At 50.3% G+C, this 22,153-nt stretch overlaps 1 protein-coding gene across 2 annotated transcripts in view; it reads right to left on the reverse strand.

The window, feature by feature from the left end:
- MED1 (mediator complex subunit 1) overlaps window positions 1-22,153 on the reverse strand; it is a 459,486-nt gene that overhangs the window by 345,392 nt on the left and 91,941 nt on the right. For both annotated transcript variants that reach the window (XM_086924345.1, XM_086924344.1), the window contains 4 exons: window positions 4,298-4,352; window positions 1,244-1,376; window positions 866-894; window positions 131-202 (listed from right to left, as the gene is read on the reverse strand). In XM_086924345.1, the coding sequence (XP_086780471.1) occupies window positions 131-202; window positions 866-894; window positions 1,244-1,376; window positions 4,298-4,352 (289 nt within the window). The remainder of the gene's footprint in view (window positions 1-130; window positions 203-865; window positions 895-1,243; window positions 1,377-4,297; window positions 4,353-22,153) is intronic.

Genomic DNA, 22,153 nt, shown 5'->3' on the forward strand with positions numbered 1-22,153 from the left:
GACTACAGGTACTAAATAATGCAAAAAGCAGAGGCACGCGCCCTAGTCAGGGACGCACATTCGCAGATTTGTTTAATAAACCAAGATCTAGGGACATTTAATTATGCAACAAAACGAAAGTAATGTATACTTGTCTCCAGGAAGTTTGTACAGGTTAACAAGTCCCTTTAAGTGTTGTGAGAATTCTTCAAAATTCTTTTCTCTGAAAAGGAGACAAACAGAAGGAATATCATTCCAAGTACTCCAGTGCCCGAACTGTGAACACAAACGACATGAGAAGGCAGATAAAGGAAGAATTCTTTAGGTACTGGAGTTCCTAGAGAAGAGGTAACATTTTAAATAAATGACACTGATAACATGATTCGGTTAGCCCCATCATATTCCACGCAGACTAAAAAACAAGCCCATGTGCAGCACTGTCCCTTAAGGGCCTCCTCAGAAAACACTGTAGAGGTGGCAGCTCTGTGTAAAAGAGCAACTATGTAGGAACAATCTGCTAAAACATTCAAACAAAAAATATTTTTTTACCACTTGAGGATTCTCTGTAGTGTGAAAAGGACAGAGGAAAGCACTGCACTTTCCTCAACCCATTAATACTTCTCAATTTACCCGAGCTGTCATTTGTTTTAGAGAAAACCTAAATATTAAGAAGTCGAGAAAAGAGGTCAATTGAGCACACTACTCTGACAACATCACTTATCTCAATAATTTTAAGAAAGCAGAACTGCAATAAAACGTTTAAGAAAATAATTCCAGCACTATGCAGGGTCCAGGGAGTTTAATAATGTTCCCTTAGAGGATTTAATTTTGATTAGGGGGTTTTAAACAACTTTCTAGATGTCACAAAGAAGCACATCTTGCTTGCCTCAGTTGCTGCACAAGCTCCGGACAGCTCTGAAAAAGATAAACACAAAAATCAGTAAATAAAATAAAAAATTGGAATATCTTGAAATGTCTCATTTGAATCTTAGTTTATTGGAAGAGAAACACTCATCCACATTAATTGCTTAAAAATGTGGCTAAACACCTAGCAATAATCACACTCCTAGACGATGGCACAGTGGTTTAGAGAGAAACAAATGACTTTCCCCACATACATATGAAACCGCAGCTAGACGAGGCCATGTTTACTAACGCCATGATCCCTTTACATCTCAGGGCTCCAACAAGAAGCCACAAAATGTTACTAGCCCTCCAGATATGTACACTGGATACTCGGTCCTTGTATGCTGGATGAACTTACCACTGGCGTTTCTCCATGATGAGCTACTTTGACGTCGCAGAGCAGGCCAGCAGGATCCAGTTGAACTTCCACATAGAACATGTCAGAGGTGATATAACATTCCGTACCATTAGCACTGAGATGAGAACTGAGCCTTAAACAAGAACAATAAAGAACTATTACAATAAATGCCCGCTGGATTTTCACCACTGTCCAATGTCAGCAATCAAACCCTGTGTGTCTTTCACATTGCTAGACCCTCAGGCAGTCATCCAGGCGATGTAAGACAGGGGTTTACCTTAACCTGGGGTTCAGAGAGCCTTGCATTGTAATGGGGATTTGGTAGTTGCCATATATGGCTATTGCTTCCAAAGTCTTAGGCGAAATCTGCATCAACCCGGTTGAGCATCAGCATCCATCAGTCTTGTACAGTATATGATTAGGAAACTTTACAGAGGCACTCCTTTTACTATTATTAAACTGCTACCCCTTTTCATCACAGAACAAAAATCTCTGTCTGGAGGATAAAATATGCAACACCACACTAGGTCATTTGTTCACTACCCCAACTCTACCATCCATGGTAAAGAACTGAAAAAGACTCCTGTCAAACATGCAATTGTCTGGTGCAAATGAGAAGTAAGTCAGGGCTAATTAAACCAGCACTGGCATAGCCAATAGGTCTCGCCTTTGGGACCTTATAAGTGTTTGGCAGGAGCTGAAGAGGTGACTGGCTGGTGCCTCTGTAAGGAAGGCCAGACATAGGACCGCCCCTCGCCCAGCCCTCCAGACAACACTGTCTACAGGCTTACCTGTCTACACTGCTGCTTTGGAATCAGTGTCTAGTCAGATATCACGTATTTAATCATTTGTGCATTCATTTAACCACCCCTGCACCAGCATTATCTGCCTAAGCATCCATTACCCATCCATGCATCAATTGAAGGTTGAGAACATACGTGCAGCCCGTGTTTAATTTCTGTTGTTTTGCTGTTTTCCGCTATGAAATATACATTAACGGAGCTGTGTGAGGTCTCAGTTCTATCAGTCTGCCAACATTGCAGTCCAAGGCTGAGGGGCCTTGGCGGCGGCCTGTGGTTCCCTGTGATGGCGGTGATGCATGCTACCGATCAGAACGGAGGTGATTGGTTGGGCTAGGATGGACTTTCATCGGGGCTGGTGAGATCTCTCGTAGAATGGCAAGGCAGGCAGACAGCAGGGCTGTTGAGAAGTTAGAATGTTTTTAGTTCCCTTGTCCCGGGAAGGAGGGGGGTGATAGTTAGAAAGGATTAAACAAACAGTGCCTTCAGCGTGCTGTCTGCGGGGCCCAGTTATGTGCTGCATGCCAGGCATAAGGGCCAAGACGTTTCAAAACACAGCACATTCCAGGGAGGCTCTTTTGGTTTTCTTGAGTTTAAAATAAAAGTTCACTTTTAGTAAATGTTTCATATTAGCTTATGGCTGCCTGCCAGCTCGGAACCGAGCAGGATGCGGGCTTCTCTCAAGTGTGACGGAAGGTCTAAATGTGTGTAGGAGGGGTGTGGGTGGGGACATAGAGAACACCGTGAGATGGGCCGGGTGAGGGGTACAGTGAAGTGAGCCATAGTGGTAAGGTGTAGAGGTGAAGGTGAAGGGAGGTGCTAAAGGACTGCAGTAGAGGTGAGTACGGACGGTAATGTTGACATTAGGTCGGAGGAGGGAGAGGTTATTGGAACGGATAGGCAAGCATGTGAAGGGAGGGTTTGTTAAGAAGGATGGCGTGAGAGAGGAGCGGGCCAGATGCTGGCATGGACGTGGGCAGCTTCTTTTCTATACTTACCTTTTGCAAACTTAAATTCGGCAGAGGAGTGAAGGGGTTCTCTGCCAGGGTCCCGTGGTACTGGCTTCGATGCGTGTCCACTGGGAGGGTACCCGAGGAGTTTTGTAGAAGATGAGCCACTGTGGATGCCACTTGCATTGTAAGGAGGGGCTGGGGCAGAGTCAGTCAGAGGTGCGGCGTGGCATCGAGTTGAAAGGCTATGTGTTGTACACTATGTTTTACCAAGTTGACCTAGCCGTCTATAAGTTGAAAGGTCATGTAGTGTAAACAATCTTTGACCCAGCCGTATTTGCAATTTACGGACAAACGGAAAAGGTCACAAAAAACAATTTATATTAAACACAAATGAAATGAAAAAATAAAAAAATAAAATCGATGTAAAAAAGAGAAAGGGACTCAAAGGAGAAATCGTGCCATGTTAGGGGCAGATAGCAGGAGGGCAGAAGAGGGTCAAAGTGTGGCGTGGCCTCCAGTTCAAAAGCCATGTGTTTTAAACAATCTTTCACAGAGCCATATTTGCGATTTACACAGCTCAAACTAAAAAAGGCCGCAAAGCACAAACATCTTTTTTTTTTTTTTTTTTTTACAGATTTAGGGAAAGGGACTCACACTCACAATAAATAATGAACATAGAAAAAGGAAATGACTGTGGGATAAAGCACACAGATAATGTTTCTAACAGGGGCCAGACACGCACAGCGTTTCCCTTGCGGGAGCGAGAAGTGGCGCCATCTGTTTTGAAAGCACAATCAACATAATTGAAAACAGATGGCGCCGCTGCTCGCTCCCGCAAGGGAACGCCAAAGGTGCACGAGTGGCAATACAAACCAATGCAAAACATGCACACATTTAGGCATAAGTCCTGAGCGATTGCAAAAGGTCCCTTCCTAAGCACTGCTTGCGCGCTGCATAGGCAAGACCTAAAAACCCAAAAACATTTGGGCTATCTGCTCTTCAAGTTTTTGTCCTTCAAAAAGTAGGTCTGTGCCCTAACAAAATGGAAAACATCCTGCACTCTTCAAATCTTGGCTAGAACATGTTACAAGCCATTTCACCACCACGATAAGCAAACTTTAATACACCAAGCTGTTTAGTCTAGGTACTGGAGGGGTATAGGGAAGATTGGAAGATTTCAGTGCAGAATCCTAAAAAAATGCATGGGTACACAAGTTGGATATTGGTTACCCTCATTGTAAAGATATGTAATGTTGTGTTAAGGATCCCTCAACTAAAACTATGAATAAGAAGAAACTCACCCATTCTGCCTTGCAATGGACTCCAGCCGGTCAGTCATGGCAGACAAAGAAGACACTAGCGATTTAAATGTGGAACAAAGAAAGCTCAGTTTCAAAACAGAACCCAGTAGAAATTAGCATTTTTAATAAATAACAAGAACTGATATTTATTTCAATGTCGATCCTAACACATTCTCTACTTGTCTTAGTCATTTTGTACTTTTTAAACATTTAAAAAAAACAATTTATTGAACACTAAAGAAACACGTTCTTATAGTATAGAGAATAAAAAAAACCTCAAAAAACAGGAAACTGAGTAGTGGAATTAATAACACAACAAGCATCGGCAAAGCCAATAGGTCTGCTTTGGAACCTATTTTCTTTGTAAATGGTTTTTAGCTATGCTGTACAGTGTTCCCAATACTTCGTAGCATGTCTAAGTTAGAAAAAAGGAAATTGTGCCATTTTGTTGGCACCATGTATACGTGTGCCTACATAATTACGTGGCCACTTTCTAAAAAAAAAATCACCTTGTGTGAATTAAGCCAACCACTCCCATGTGATGTAACGATCTATATAAAACCTCAGTTAGCTAAAATCTGATGAGATACCAGAGGAAAGACAGATTCCCAGGGATGCTCAGAAGAACCCACACAATGAAGGAGCGTTTGCTTTATTAGGAGACTGGTATTTAATAATGCTGAAATGGGGATTACTGTGACAAAAGTTAATTTCCTGGCCAGTACCTGCCCTTGTTCATTTTTGAGGCCCCTCCTGTTTGATTAGATTATAAGCTAGAGCATGTTGTTCACATAAAAAAGCAGCAACATGTGTGTACAGACCACTCATTCCAACACAAAATAGTTACTGTTCAGAGTAGAAAGACAGAAACCTAAATACATGCTGCTGTAAATAATTTAGGGACCGAAAGCCATGATTATAGCTTGGTCCGGGAGTACGAGTTTGTCCATCAGCAGACTAAGGCGATTTGCCACAAGTTTCGCGAGGATTTTTGCGTCTGTATTGATTAAAGAAAGCGGCCGATACGACTCACATTGATCAGCTGGTTTACCAGGCTTCAGAAGTGATGTAATAAGTGCTTCCCCTCATGAAGCCAGGCAAAGTTTGTGTCTCATGAGCCTCAAGGTATACCTCCTTGAGTACTGGGAGTAGTTGGTTAATGTACATTTTATGAAAGTCACCGGGTAGCCCATCCGTGCCAGGCGCCTTCCCTGATGCCATCTGCATGATGGCCTCTCGTAGCTCATTATCCTCGAAGGGCGCCATGAGGAATTCCCGTTGGGAGTCCCCTAGCCATCCAAGAGCTATGTCTTTTAAATAAGTAGAAAAATCAAGGGGGGACGTGCGTTGTGAGGTGTATAATTCCGAATAGTATTCAGTAAAGATTTGTAGGATGTCCAAGCTATCCCTGTATCAAACACCGTTGTTGGCCACCACATAGGACATAGTTCGAGAACCGGGCGCCTTGATAGCATTAGCAAGTGCACGGCCAGGTCGTTCACCCTCACCGTAGCGGCGGGCAGTGAAATAGTTGCCCCCTAAACTTTACCTCTCGAATTGCAGTGTCTGTATAGTCTGTGAGCTTCTCGTGGAGTGCAGCGCGCGTGGCGCCAGGAGCAGCGGCCCACATGTCCATTTAGAGTTGTTTAATTTCCAGCTCGAGACGCTTCAGATTACGTTGAATGTCTCGAAGCACTCCAGAGCTTTTGGAGATGCAGATACCCCTGACCGTAACTTTGAATGCCTCCCAAAGGAACCAGACGTCATCGACCGAGCCCTTGTTCCTAGCAAAGAAATTTTCAATATCTTCCCCCAGTTCTGCTTGGAATAACGCATCCAATAGTGTCTCCAGCACAAGCCGCCAGCAGCGAGGGGTGACAACAGCATTATTAGTGGGCATTAATTCACGGCACACAGGGGCATGGTCTGAATAGGTGCGAGTCAGACGAGTGACTGTCTTGATCCATTGGAGCCATCCCATGGGTGCAAAGCCAGCAGTTGAGTGTAGACCAGGTGGCATGCCCAGGTGTGTAATGGGTTCCCTCTTTAGTGGCGGGGTGAACATGCCGCCAGGTGTCTACGAGGACATGTTCGGTGAGCAACCCAGAAAGGGCAACCCAAACGCGTGTACAGTGGTGTGGCTGGGGATTGGAGCGATATATGGAAGGGCAGAGAACGGTATTAAGGTCCCCACCCCGTATGACATGTGTAGAATCTATTTTTAGGATGTGTCCCCAGAATGTCGTAAAGTACTCAGGATCGTCCGAGTTTGGACCATAGCTGCAGGCAAGGGTAAACTGAGTGTGTGGCCAGGGAGCCCTAGAGCAGGCAGCCGCGGCCAGAGGATCACTATATGTGCTCCCCAGAATGATCAGTGTGTTTCTTTTGGTCAAGATAAGCGTGCCTCGTGAGTATGTGGAATAGGACAAAAACACCCGCACAGAGGCCCATCTAGAGCCATAGCAGGAGGGCAGCCTAGGGTCCATATGTGTTTCCTGGAGCATGGCTATTTGTATGTGGTGCCCATCTAAGTAGGCCAAGATCTGTTGTCGCTGCGGGGATCGCGCAGGCCCCTGTCATTCCATGTGATTAGTTTAATGCAGAGTGGATTGGCCTGCATGAGCGTCGCAGGGTATCAATGTGACATAAGAGCCTTGTTTCTGTCGTGCAGTAGAGTGCCTCAACTCAGTATGACGTGTGCCAAGGAAGTAGTACCCAGTGTGTGTTAGAGCAGTGAAACCAATATCTCATCCAGTTTGTCGCTTCCAACATAAATGGCAGCAATGCATTGTCTCCAAGATGAATGAAAGTTACCCTACGCAACCTAACAGCACCCCAATCGTACCGGGAATACATAGCCCAGCCAACAAGCCGAATAAACATGGCCATACTGTACTAACAAGTGACGGTCAATGAAATCAAAGCAAAAAAAGAGTAGAGTAAAACATAGGGAAAAAAATGCCAGGGGGGTATCTACCATGAGGGATACGCCAGGGGGGTAGTGTACCCGACCCCTAAACAGCCACTATCTGCAACACAGTCTCTGGGTGTTATCCCGACTGGTAGAAAGCGGCACTAGGGGGGAAGGGTGCTTCGTGTGCCGTGAAAGTTCTACCAGCAATGTGACGAATAGTACCAAAATACAGTTAAAACTGAGTTCAATGAATTAAGTCTGTCATTCACTTATCTTTCCGTGATTCAAAGCAGGACGCCAATCTAGTCCACGAAGACTGACAGAAGCGGCAGCTGCCCTCATGAAATGGTGCGTCAGTTGGCAGCAGTGCAGTGCATCGCAGACCAGCAGTAACAGCCCTAGATGAGTGAAGACAGCAACGAGGATCTGCCGCCCCTGCCTAGCCACTGGGCGAGGATGATGGTCCGAAGTCTTAATTATGTCGCGGTGAACGCCTCGCAATGGTTTTCAGAGAATCGTCGACCTGCTGCGGGTTGGTGCAAAAACATGTTTGCCGTTATAAGTGATGCAGAGCTTTGCAGGATATAGGAGCACATATTCAATTTGTGCCTTGAGGAGTTTCTGCTCGACAGCTAGGAATTTCCGGCATGCCTCCTGCACCGCTAATGTAAAATCGGGGTAGACAGTGAAATTGTTCCCCTCGAATTGCAGTGGTTTCAACTCACGGGCCTTCTGAAGTGCGACATCACGATCCCTGTAAATAAGAAGGTGTGCGATGATGGGTCGGGTGGCCTCGCCGGATGGGGGACGTGGGCCCAGCGAACGATGCACACGCTCCACCACCAACTTCTGAGGAGACGCTCAATGTAGTCTTCCATGCGCCCAGTGTTCGTACTTTCAGAATGCCTAGGATGCGTACATTGTTGCGTCGGCTCCTGGCTTCGATGTCCTCACTCTTAGCCGCAATCACTTTTAGCAACTTATCTATCTTGCCATTTGTGTCTTCATCCGGGCCTTGGTGTCTTCGTTCTCAGAGATGCGCCGCTCCGCCTCCTTCAGCTGGCCATCATGCTTGTCCACCTTTTGTACCAGGAAATCTAGGCGATTGTTCATGGTGTCCATTTTCCCAGACAAGTCTGAGAGGGTGTGTTGCACTGCCAGTAGTAGGTATTTACCGTCATTCTCAGACGCCTGTGTGGAGGGCTGTGCATGCTCCATGTCCACAGAGTTAAGGTCCGCTGAGGCGGATCGCGTTGCCGCTTTTTGGGGGGCTCAAATGTTAGGTGGGGCTGGCGACCCTCCGTTTTCCCACGCAGATTGAATGAAGAGATTTCGTTCAGCGATAGGCAGGTCAGAAATGCGGGCAGGTGGGCCAGTTTCAGAGGATAGGGCCAATAGCCCCACAAGTGAGGCGTAACAAGAAAAATAGCTAGGAGAAGTCCATCCTCTGATAAGAGTCCCCTGTGGTGGAAAACCAACTCACACAGCCCTGCGGTATGATGCGCAGTGGATGAAGGCTCCCGGTCAATGGTCGCAGTATCGGCGCTGTGGGGACAAGCCAGACAAAGGCATAGGACTTGTCAGCAGGAGGACAGCAGTAATGGGCCTCCATCCGTAATATCAGGATTTCGATCTTACCATTACCACGTTGCTCCAGTATAGTGACTTTTGCAGTATCATTATAGATTATTGCTATCCCACTGCCCACTTTAGTCTGCCTATCCAGTCTTTGAACCATGCAACCTTCCGGAATTGGTATAGTAATTACAGGGGTGCAGCCATGTCTCAGTTAAACAAGTATTTACAATGCAAATGGTCTCGCCTTTGCAAAAGTTAGAGCTATTGGCATTGTAAATGACAAACTTTTCATTTATGTGTTGGTTTTGAAAACAACTTAAATAAATAAATGGCTTTGCCATTTACAATGCCAATAGCTTAATCTCTCGCAAATGCCACACACAAACACACAGACCCACACCCACACAGAGCCCCCCCACACACACAGAGCCCCACACACACAAAGGAGCCACACACACAGAGCCCCACTCAGTTACGTACTCTAGCCCAAGGCTAGGATGATAAACATTGAAGGTACGGGGCATTCTCATCAGTGACACTATTGACACTTCTGAACTAGAGTGCCATGTTTTTTTTCTTTGTTTTCTCACAATTCTCCGCTAATTTGCTAACCACTTATCTAAGCAAATCTAAACTGGGTGCTAGTCCGGTTATATTTGCACCCTTTAGCAAAGCACCAGACACCCCCGGATTGATGCAGGATTGAAGCTAGGGGGCAGGGAGTGAAGGAGAGGCAGAGCTGAGGGTTGGGGAATGAGATGGCAGGGGAGATGTCACGGAGTTAAACCTGCGCTCCCTCAGACTGCGCACACTGAGCTTGATGGCCTGCGGCCGAGGGAACCATGCGGACCACCCCCCCGCCCCCCACGCAGCACAGGCCTGTACGGGGCAAACGGCCCCCAGGATGGCGCAGCTTGAATGCCCGCTTCAGGCGTTTAACACCGCTCCTGGCTGCCTGGACTGGGCCACCGTTGAAAAACACACTTTTTTTTGCGCGAACTCGACCTGAAGGTATTGGAGCGCTTTGCATGAGCACAGTATTTACATTACACAATCGGGCTCGGGGAGATTAAGTGATTTGCCCAGAATCACAGGATGTGGACGCGACCTCGAGGCTCGAACCCTGATTTCCAGCACCAGCGTTGGGCGTTTATGCTGACGGACCACATCCTCTCCTAAGTAGGTAGCAAGGGCCCTGCTGGCCAGGCTACCGGAGGAGGGGAGAGCACCAGGCGCATGTTGCGCTCCAGCCCCCCCACAAGACCTCCGAGCCATGCATTGTGCGTGACGGCTGCGCCCCTGAAGATGGACGACCAACATGCAGGACATGCAGCCGCAGCGAGGAAGCAAGCACTGTGAGAAGTTGGCCCGATATGCAACGTTCGCTATTCTAGCGACCGCTATGTATCGTTCCAACGACCCTTATGGTGTTTGGTTGTAAGTCAACCTATAGACCAGCTATCCTAGTAGCGTGGATACGAGCAGTCTAAGGCTAAAGACTCGAGAGGGCGCGTTAAGCCAACTGTTTACCACACATGTACCCCTTGAACACCCAGTGAAAGGACACCACACAAGTGTTATGAAAATAAACAATATATTTATTAAGAATCACAACAGCCCTGTACTCTTTATGAGGACAGGGTACTAAGCACAAACCAAATCTCTTTAGCAAATACTTCAAGTGCACAATTAAAACAAGTGTCCGAGGACACGGAACGATTAAGGTCTCGGGCGGACCCGATAAGGCAAGTCGGAAGCGAGGGATTCAGGACCCTAGAGTAAGGAGGCTATGCAGGCACCGAAATGCCGAGTTACCTAGCCACGAGGGCTGCGGCTGCACAAGTCTTACAGGCGTCGGGGTCTTCGCTGACGAGCCAGGAGCCGGAAGAAAAGGAGTTGCTGGCCGGCGACCAGTGCTGAATAGTTCGTAGAGATCCAAGCCTGGATCGGAGATTGATGAAACCTGAAAGCAGAGGGGACCAAGTTCGTACTACTAGCCAGTAGTCAGAAGGTACCAGGAAGGCACCGGTTGGCCGTCACCTCGACCAGGTGAGTGGGCGACGCTAGGCTCTGCAGTCTCACGGACCAGGAGGCGTTGTCGGCGACCACGGTGGAGGTGCGAGCTGTCCCACGAAGGATGATGCTGTCGGCGTCGCTGGGCCCAGGATGGGGCAACAAGCCTTGGCAGATCTCAGGGCCACGTGGTGGGCCTAAGATGGCGTCTTGAGTGGACCAGGAGGGTCCGGGGTGCTTCTCGCAAAGCTGGAAGCAAGGGCCAGTCTGGAGCAACCAGACCAGCAGTGATGATTCTCGGATGTCGTCACAGAAGGGCACAAGCCAGCGGCTAGTGACCAGACAACGTGCTGAGCAGCGAGCAGAAGGGCCCCACGCAGATCGTGGAGATGCTGGGAGACTGCACTTCGGTGCTGGAGCGGCTCAGGGTCGGGGCTTCTCGGACCCCAGAGCACTCACCAGAGAGTTACCTCGATGGTCGTGCTGGTTTTAAGAGCGTGCAGGTTCTGATGATGGCCGGTCCCTCGAGGTCTCGTCGCACCCACAGATCACAGCTGAGCTGATGATGTGGGTAGAGGTCAGAGGTGCCAGGGAAGCCGGTTCTCGTCGAGCTGGGCCGTCGGATTCCTTGAGGAAGGACTTACAGCAAACCGCAGAGTTCTTAGTTGGTGCCCGCTGATGCAGGGTGACTACTCCTTAGTCACAAGGGAGAAATCTTGAGAAGAGTCTTGAATGTCCTTTCGTAGAAAGTAGTTCTTGAATCAAAGATGATCTAATTTGGAAGGGTCCCCGCTCCGGTCTTTATTCTAAAGAAAAGGGGTGGGTACATGACTAGGTCCTGCCCTAAGGGTGGGACCAGGAAGGGGGGTAGTTACACCCCTCTCCCCTGCCGGACTTTCCCCAGGCCAGGGCTGTCGCCCCTGGAACTGGTTCTAACCGGCAGATGCGTAGTGAGCACCGGGGTGCCACTCCGCAGTCACCTTCTCGCCAAAGCCCTACCTACCCAGAATACACAAACCCTGTCTGGGACGGTGCGAACAGCGCCCTCGACAGGAAACCCTTTGTCCAAGTGCTCCTCGCTGGAAGGACTCCCAGCAGCAGGAGGTCAGACTCGTGTCTGTGGTGGCAGCATCCATTTTGTGGAGCTGAGGCTTCAGTTAACTTTAACCGGGGTTCACAGTTACGTACATGTCGTGTCCCTCTAGAAGGGTGGAATGCTAACCTCGTCGCCAGCATTGGTGAGAGGGCAGCACCCCGATTCGTATGACACCTTACTCGACATGCCTGGGTAACGCGACACCGGAGTTACCGATATGGTACGCGTTACCATGGAACAGCTATTGGGTCTTGATTCCGCAAGCTGCAACCGGGCTCGGCTCGGGCCTGAACCTAGCTCACACGAGCCCACGCACTCTGCCTTCAGGATCGTTAAGGCCTGCCATAGGAGTGACTGATAGGAACTCGGGTGTCCATTGTATGGTTAGATATAGAGCTACTATACCTAAAGCGAAGGGTGGTTACACGTCTTCGCCCCAGCTGTCGTGCAGCCAGTTGTGTCAACTTTAGGAGGCCAGCCAGGGGTGGCATAATACATGCTTCAGCCCCTGGCGGCCCTGGGTACACCTATGCCCTGCGTTACGGGGTCTGATAAGGTGGCCCAGTACCAATTGGTAGATGCACTTAGGGTACATATCGTAATTTAGAAAGAGAACAGCCAGGCTGTGGGTCTGATTAGCAGGCCCACAGCCAGAGAAAGTCGTAAACCAGTGAAACAAAAGCAAAAAATCTGGGTGATCATAGGATTGCAGACCCTACTCTCCTACATGACCCCCCCCCAAACGTCGGAACAATAAGCTATCCTTGACCAGGTGAGTCTTCTTGTTCTAAGTGGAAATATCTGGAGAGCCCATCGGCATTGCCATGATCAGTACCAGGTCTATGTTCCACTGTAAAGTCCATCCCCTGTAGGGAAATGGACCACCTAAGCAGTTTGGGGTTTTCACCCTTCATCTGATTTAGCCACAAGAGGGGCTTATGGTCGGTCTGAATCTTGAAGTGAGTGCCAAACAAGTATGGCCTCAGCTTCTTCAGGGCCCAAACCACAGCAAAGGCCTCCCTCTCAATAGCTGACCAATTCTTCTCTCTAGGGGTCAGCCTTCTGCTTATAAAAGCAATGGGCTGGTCTTGACCATCAAAATTCAGTTGAGAAAGAACAGCTCCCACACCCAACTCAGAAGCATCTGTTTGGACAATGAATGGTTTGGAGTAGTCCGGACTCTTGAGGATAGGCGCCGTGCACATGGCCTGCTTTAGGTCATCGAATGCTTTTTGACAGCTCGCTGTCCACTGAACTTTTTTTGGCATTTTCTTACTTGTCAGTTCGTTTAATGGTGTCACAATTGAACCATAGTTCCTGACAAACTTCCTATAGTAACCAGTCAGGCCCAAGAAAGCTCGAACCTGAGTCTGGGTGGTTGGAGGAGCCCAGTCCCTGATTGACTGTATCTTGCTCTCCAGTGGCTGAACCTGACCTCCACCTACAAGGTGGCCCAGGTATACAACCTGTGTCTGCCCTATCTGGCACTTGGTGGCCTTGATAGTGAGACCTGCTGCTTGCAGTGCCTCTAACGTCTTCCGCAGGTGGACCAGGTGATCCTCCCAGGTGGAGCTAAAGACAGCAATATCGTCAAGATACGCCGCACAGAAGTCATCCAGCCCAGTAAGGACTTGATTCACCAACCGGTGGAAGGTGGCAGGCGCATTTTTCAGACCAAAGGGCATCACCACGAACTGATAATGCCCACCAGGGGTTGAAAATGCGGTTTTAGGCTTGGCGTCCTCAGCTAACCTGATTTGCCAATACCCAGCTGTCAGGTCAAACGTACTTAAGTAGTTGGCCGAAGCCAGTCTATCGATAAGCTCGTCTGCCCTTGGTATTGGGTGGGCGTCAGTCTTAGTGACTGCATTGAGACCCCTGTAGTCTACGCAAAACCTCATCTCTCTTTTACCACCCTGGGTGTGAGGTTTCGGCACTAGAACTACGGGACTAGCCCAAGGGCTATCCGAGGGTTCAATGACTCCCAGCTCCAACATTTTCTGCACTTCACTCTTGATGCAGTCTCTAACGTGATCAGGCTGCCTGTAGATTTTACTCTTGACGGGCAAGCTGTCACCAGTGTCAACCTCATGGGTGCACCAATCGGTCTGACTGGGTGTTAGAGAAAACATATGTCTGAACGACTGAAGAACCTGTTTACAGTCGCTCTGTTGATGTTCGGAGAGGCTGCCACAAAAGACAACACCATCTACCGAGCCATCGTCAGGATTCTGAGTGAGCAGGTCGGGGAGAGGGTCACTCTCCTCTTCCTGTCCCTCATCTAGGGCCATGAGCAAACTCATGTCCTTCCTGTCGACATATGCTTTTAGCCTGTTGACATGAAGCACCCTGTGGGGGCTCCGGGGAGTTCCCAGGTCGACCAGGTAGGTGACCTCTCCCTTTTTCTCCAGGATGGTGTAGGGCCCGGACCATTTGTCCTTGAGTGCTGCTGGGGCCACTGGCTCCAACACCCACACCTTCTGTCCGGGCTGGTAAACAGTCAAGACAGCCTTTTGGTCATGCCAAGTTTTTTGGAGTTCTTGGCTGGCCTTAAGGTTTTCAGATGCCTTTTCCATGTATTCAGCCATCCGCGAGCGGAGGCCAAGCACATAGTCCACTATGTTGGCTGCAGGCTTTTTGAGAGGTCTCTCCCATCCTTCCTTCACCAAACACAGGGGTCCCCTTACAGGATGCCCGTACAAAAGTTCAAAAGGGCTGTAGCCAACCCCCTTCTGCGGGACTTCTCTGTAGGCGAACAAGAGGCAGGGGATCAGGACGTCCCATCTACGCCTAAGCTTTTCCGGTAGTCCGTGAATCATCCCTTTAAGGGTCCTGTTGAATCTCTCAACAAGCCCATTGCATTGTGGATGATAGGGTGTAGTGAACTTGTAGTTGACACCACATTCCTTCCACATAGCAGTTAAGTAGCTCGACATAAAGTTTGCACCTCTGTCGGAGACGACCTCCTTAGGGAAGCCCACTCTGGAGAATACTCCAACTAGGGCTCTTGCCACAACAGGTGCTGTAGTGGTCCTAAGGGGAATAGCTTCAGGATACCTGGTGGCATGATCCACTACCACCAGTATAAACTTGTGCCCTGAGGCTGTAGGTGGTTCCATGGGACCGACGATGTCGATCCCCACCCGTTCAAAGGGCACCCCCACCACAGGCATTGGTATAAGGGGGGCCTTTGTCGTGCCACCTGACTTACCACTGGCTTGGCAAGTGACACAGGAGCGGCAAAACTCCTTGGTATCTTCGTTCATGTGAGGCCAGTGAAAGTGTGAGACGAGCCTGTCCCACGTTTTCGTCTGGCCTAAGTGACCTGCTAAGGGAATCTCGTGGGCCAAGGTAAGTAGGAAACCACGCTGAGACAAGGGTACAACCAGCCTCCTGGTCATGCCAGGCTTGGGGTCTCTTGACTCAGTGTACAGGAGTCCATCTTCCCAGTATACCTTGTGGGTACCTGTGGCGTTCCCAGCAGCCTCAGCAGCAGCCTGCTGTCTGAGGGGTTCAAGAGAAGGGCAGTCTAACTGGTCCTTCCCCAGGTCTTCCCTTGAGGGTCCCCCTGAACCCAAGAATTCAACTTGATCAAGTTCGAATTCCCTTGGCTCAGTTTCCCTCAATTCCTGTAGGTCAGCCTCCTCCGAGACTTGATCCTCGACCTGGGGCAAGGGGGAAGGCGCAGCCTTAACCCTACTGCTCTTTTTCTTGGGAGGCGTCTGGTCCATTGTTCCAGGATCCAGCACCTGTTCAGTGGGGCATTTCCTGACCTGTGACCTGGTCACAGCGAACACATGTGCTGGCAAACCTAACATTTCCATGTGAGTCCGGTGCTCCACTTCTGACCATTGTGACGACTCCAAATCATTGCCCAACAAACAATCCACTGGGAGGTCTGGACTAACTACAACCTTCTTTTGGCCAGTTACCCCTCCCCAGGAGAAAGCTACAATTGCCATACTATGATTGGTAGTGACATTGCTTTCATTGGTCACCAGGAATTCTGTACCTGGCATGATCTGTCCAGGGTCCACAAAGTTAGGCGTCACCATGGTGACGCTAGCACAAGTGTCCCTATAGGCCTGAGCCATCTTTCCATTTATGAAAGGCGTCTGTCGGTATTTGCCCAAAGTATTGGGGCTTACGTCAGGGGATACGTCCGCGTCCCCTGTACTGACAAGGACAGCCTGAGTGAGTGTGCCAACTAAGTTGTCACGCCCCTCAGAACCCAGGGTTAACCCTACTAAACCCTTGGGAGGCGCACTACCACTGCTGACTGTACTAGGGGGCACAGGTGCCTTAGGGGCTGCAGTGGCAGGAGTCTGCCCTCCTCCTTTCTTGGTGCACTCACTAAACCAGTGAGATTTACTTTTACAGTACTGGCACCATCGTTTGGATTGGCCTTCTTTCTTCTTTTGGGGAGCCTGACCCCCACCCTCATTGGGTTGTTGGGGATCTGTCGAAGACTTCTGGTCATTTTGTTCCCCTTTAGAATCTTTACCCTTCTGGTCTGCTTTCTTCTGACCACCTTGATTCTGGCCCTGGTTCTGTTTAACTCTTGTACGAACCCATCTGTCTGCCTTCTTTCCCAATTCTTGGGGAGAGGTCAGATCCGAGTCGACAAGATGCTGATGCAACAACTGGTTCTGACAATTGTTTAAAATTTGTTCTCTCATCATCAAATTATACAATCCTTGATAATCAGTAACCTTACTGCCCAGCAACCAGCCCTCAAAAGCCTTAGTGGCACAATCGACAAAATCAGACCAATCTTGAGACTGCGTTTTCTGGGTATCCCTGAACAGCACCCTGTACTGCTCAGTGGTTAGGCCGAACCCTTCAACGAGTGTATTTTTCAAGATTTGGTAATTGTTAGCATCCTCCACCCTTGTGGTGAGGAGCTTGTCTCTTCCTTTTCCTTCAAAGGAGAGCCACAAGATAGCTGCCCACTGACTCTGGGGAACACCCTGCACAGTGCAGGCCCTCTCCAAAGCAGTAATCCATTTGTGGATGTCGTCCCCTTGTTTAAAGGGGGGCACTATCTTACCAAGGTGTTTCGTATCGAAACTCTTTTCCCTATTACTAGGTACATTGCTGCCACCAGTGGGGACTACCCCACTTAACTGTTGCTCTCTAGCAAAGGCAAGCCTTTCTTTGGCCAGGGCAAGTTCTTCCCTTTCAATCCTTAGATTGGCTGCCCTTTCCTTAGCTTCGTACACTCTCCTCTGAGGGGACGTCATCCCTCTCTGAGAAGAGTTGTGAGAGCCATTGGTTTGAAGGGATCTGCCAGAGTCTCTTGACAGAGATCGGGCTCGTCCATTCCCAATGTTAAGCTGACCTGATAGTGGCCCCAGGGGTCCCCCAGTACCGCTATCATGTTTGCTTAAGTTGGACCTGCGCAGCCTGACGACTTCTACCTGTCCCTTATCTGCCTCATCCCCAGAGAGATCCTCATCCTCATCCTCCTCCACATCTTCGTTCTCAGTTGCGAGGTGGATGAGGTCAGGATCGTCCCGGGTTCCCTCGAGGGGAGGCATGTCTCCTTCTGGATTAGAAGAGCTACGAAGTTTCTCAGCTCTTCTGGCATCATAAGTCTCCAAGAGACCAATCAGAAAGGACGTTGTGGGGTTAGACCCCTGCTGAATCTTCCTGGAGTGACACAGTCGTCTTAACTCCTTGAAGCTCAGCACAGTATATCCTGAAGGGATGACCTGTGGAGGGTCAACTGACACAAGGGGAGACTCAGAGTTTCCTCCTTTGTCCGACATACTGTTTCTAGTGTGGTGTAAGTGATGCACCTACCTACACTACGTGTTTACCTACTGTACCCTTGCTAAGAGTTGTAGCCAAGGTGTGCTAAGCCTTGAGGAGCTACAACAGCTGGTTCAGTAGAACTCAGAGTATTCTAAGCTTTTAGTTATATGTACTAACAGTACTTGTGCGATCTTTCAACAAGATATTCTTAGGATACGTGTGGTAAAACAACAGCAAGCTCAAATCCCAACCGCTGCTCACCAATGTGAGAAGTTGGCCCGATATGCAACGTTCGCTATTCTAGCGACCGCTATGTATCGTTCCAACGACCCTTATGGTGTTTGGTTGTAAGTCAACCTATAGACCAGCTATCCTAGTAGCGTGGATACGAGCAGTCTAAGGCTAAAGACTCGAGAGGGCGCGTTAAGCCAACTGTTTACCACACATGTACCCCTTGAACACCCAGTGAAAGGACACCACACAAGTGTTATGAAAATAAACAATATATTTATTAAGAATCACAACAGCCCTGTACTCTTTATGAGGACAGGGTACTAAGCACAAACCAAATCTCTTTAGCAAATACTTCAAGTGCACAATTAAAACAAGTGTCCGAGGACACGGAACGATTAAGGTCTCGGGCGGACCCGATAAGGCAAGTCGGAAGCGAGGGACTCAGGACCCTAGAGTAAGGAGGCTATGCAGGCACCGAAATGCCGAGTTACCTAGCCACGAGGGCTGCGGCTGCACAAGTCTTACAGGCGTCGGGGTCTTCGCTGACGAGCCAGGAGCCGGAAGAAAAGGAGTTGCTGGCCGGCGACCAGTGCTGAATAGTTCGTAGAGATCCAAGCCTGGATCGGAGATTGATGAAACCTGAAAGCAGAGGGGACCAAGTTCGTACTACTAGCCAGTAGTCAGAAGGTACCAGGAAGGCACCGGTTGGCCGTCACCTCGACCAGGTGAGTGGGCGACGCTAGGCTCTGCAGTCTCACGGACCAGGAGGCGTTGTCGGCCTAAGATGGCGTCTTGAGTGGACCAGGAGGGTCCGGGGTGCTTCTCGCAAAGCTGGAAGCAAGGGCCAGTCTGGAGCAACCAGACCAGCAGTGATGATTCTCGGATGTCGTCACAGAAGGGCACAAGCCAGCGGCTAGTGACCAGACAACGTGCTGAGCAGCGAGCAGAAGGGCCCCACGCAGATCGTGGAGATGCTGGGAGACTGCACTTCGGTGCTGGAGCGGCTCAGGGTCGGGGCTTCTCGGACCCCAGAGCACTCACCAGAGAGTTACCTCGATGGTCGTGCTGGTTTTAAGAGCGTGCAGGTTCTGATGATGGCCGGTCCCTCGAGGTCTCGTCGCACCCACAGATCACAGCTGAGCTGATGATGTGGGTAGAGGTCAGAGGTGCCAGGGAAGCCGGTTCTCGTCGAGCTGGGCCGTCGGATTCCTTGAGGAAGGACTTACAGCAAACCGCAGAGTTCTTAGTTGGTGCCCGCTGATGCAGGGTGACTACTCCTTAGTCACAAGGGAGAAATCTTGAGAAGAGTCTTGAATGTCCTTTCGTAGAAAGTAGTTCTTGAATCAAAGATGATCTAATTTGGAAGGGTCCCCGCTCCGGTCTTTATTCTAAAGAAAAGGGGTGGGTACATGACTAGGTCCTGCCCTAAGGGTGGGACCAGGAAGGGGGGTAGTTACACCCCTCTCCCCTGCCGGACTTTCCCCAGGCCAGGGCTGTCGCCCCTGGAACTGGTTCTAACCGGCAGATGCGTAGTGAGCACCGGGGTGCCACTCCGCAGTCACCTTCTCGCCAAAGCCCTACCTACCCAGAATACACAAACCCTGTCTGGGACGGTGCGAACAGCGCCCTCGACAGGAAACCCTTTGTCCAAGTGCTCCTCGCTGGAAGGACTCCCAGCAGCAGGAGGTCAGACTCGTGTCTGTGGTGGCAGCATCCATTTTGTGGAGCTGAGGCTTCAGTTAACTTTAACCGGGGTTCACAGTTACGTACATGTCGTGTCCCTCTAGAAGGGTGGAATGCTAACCTCGTCGCCAGCATTGGTGAGAGGGCAGCACCCCGATTCGTATGACACCTTACTCGACATGCCTGGGTAACGCGACACCGGAGTTACCGATATGGTACGCGTTACCATGGAACAGCTATTGGGTCTTGATTCCGCAAGCTGCAACCGGGCTCGGCTCGGGCCTGAACCTAGCTCACACGAGCCCACGCACTCTGCCCTCAGGATCGTTAAGGCCTGCCATAGGAGTGACTGATAGGAACTCGGGTGTCCATTGTATGGTTAGATATAGAGCTACTATACCTAAAGCGAAGGGTGGTTACACGTCTTCGCCCCAGCTGTCGTGCAGCCAGTTGTGCCAACTTTAGGAGGCCAGCCAGGGGTGGCATAATACATGCTTCAGCCCCTGGCGGCCCTGGGTACACCTATGCCCTGCGTTACGGGGTCTGATAAGGTGGCCCAGTACCAATTGGTAGATGCACTTAGGGTACATATCGTAATTTAGAAAGAGAACAGCCAGGCTGTGGGTCTGATTAGCAGGCCCACAGCCAGAGAAAGTCGTAAACCAGTGAAACAAAAGCAAAAAATCTGGGTGATCATAGGATTGCAGACCCTACTCTCCTACAAGCACCAACTGGTGTCTTGCTTCCATCGTGCCTTGCGTGTCAAGAAAACACCCAAAGTCGGGGTCATGCTTTCCAAATGCTGCGTCGAACACCCTATAGCGTGCCCGCCCGCCATCCGTATCAAACAATTGCTGACAGACAAGACCCTGTGTTTCTTGGCCCCCTCGCAATAGCGAGGTGGGGGGGCATACAGCCTACTTCAGCGCAGTGCAACAACAGGGGGGGGGGGGGGGACCTTGAATGGGGTGGCAAACACCGCCTTCAATGCACCGGAGCACAACCCTGAATACCGCAACACCCCAGACACTCACGGCACAACCCATCGACAACATGAGGCGCAGCCCCAAAGCACTGCCTGCCCCATTGTCCCGTCTTCACCGCGAGCGGTACGCCAGCCCCCGGCTCGACCCCGAAGATGTAAGGCCACGTGGCGTGGCCAGAGTCATGGGTCCCACAAGGCTCTAACAAAGACCCAGCCGCAGGGAACGTTACACTGCCGGGGTGCCATGGGCACGCTGAAGCAATTTTGGAGGCTGGCTACGATGCGGTATGCCTTTGACTGCAAAGACACTACATCAGCAACCATGCAGGAGGGGGGTGGGGTGAGGGAAGTGTGATCTTATGGGAAAAGTGCAGAACGGTATCCCCCCAAACCCCCCCCCCCGTGTGCATGGAACCGCGACCCCATCAGTGCACGATTTTTAACACCAAATTCTCTCACGCGGACTGCCCCCGAAGGTTTTGGGGCGCTATGCATGATGCGCGGTCTGAAGCCTTAAATTGCCAGCCCCCACTGCGCTGCTGGAGGTTGGTCCGGGGCATGAGAAACAAAATGCTCGCACTCACCTAGCCGGCCCTCGCCTGACCCCCTGTGTGCTCGCCCCGCATTGCCCCCCAAGGGGCATCCACCTAACCCGGGCAAAAGCGCCTTTCATGAGCTCGCGCCCTGCCCCTTAACCGACCGTGCTCACAAAATGGCGGCCTTAGGCTCGTACTGGAACCGGTGCAAAGAGTGTGAGGATTAAAGAGCGGCTGTTGCCGATGGCTGGAAGCGGGGGATTGCCCAGCTACAAGGTGCTCTCCTAGAGGCGTCGGCGACCAGTGAGAGCAGGGCGGGCGGGCAATTCCGGAGGGTGACACTGTATTGCCTGCGCAGTCGCTGCACCCCCAGTCTGGAGAGTCACTGTGAACGAGAACAGCTGGAGTGTGCAGGACCCTGCCCTCAGCACCGGAGTGAGGCACCGGTGCAAGGAGCAGGGGATGCAACAGAGGGCAGCGGGGGACGCCTTCTTTGTCTCGGCCGGGGGAGAAGGAGCCGGCAGAAGGCGGGCACACACAGAGCCCAGCGGCAGCCAGGGAGCGCATCGGCCGGGACAGGAGAGCCCAGGAGAGGAGAGAGGTGAGAAGAGGGGTGGGGGGAGAGAAGGCGACGGGGATTAGAAAGAGGCTAGACATAGTTAAACACGAAGGAACTAAGCCCCGTCCTTTTCAGAATGGGGGGCGTGTTTTTTTTTCTCCCCTCTTCTCCATTGGCTGGAATGTAAACAACGGGCGTGTTTTTGACTTGTTGTTTACCATTCCAGCCAATGGAGAAGAGGGTAGAACAAACCTAAAAAACACACCCCCAATCCGAAAAGGACGGGGCTTAGATGGAGTGAATGATAACACAGATCTCTTCACCAATTGCTGGCCGCCGTTTAGGAGGCCAGCCAATGGAGATGAGGGGCGGGCGAGACTGTGCATGTGCGCAGCCTACGCTAGCCGAGACCTAAAGACTTAGATCTGGTTTCTTTGAGTTGAGTAAATTCTGTATCTCGATCAAGTGTTTTGGGAGCGATCTAATGTTGCCCAGGAAACC

The sequence above is a fragment of the Lissotriton vulgaris genome, chromosome 5 (genome assembly GCF_964263255.1).
Source record: "Lissotriton vulgaris chromosome 5, aLisVul1.2, whole genome shotgun sequence".
Lineage (NCBI taxonomy): Eukaryota > Metazoa > Chordata > Amphibia > Caudata > Salamandridae > Lissotriton > Lissotriton vulgaris.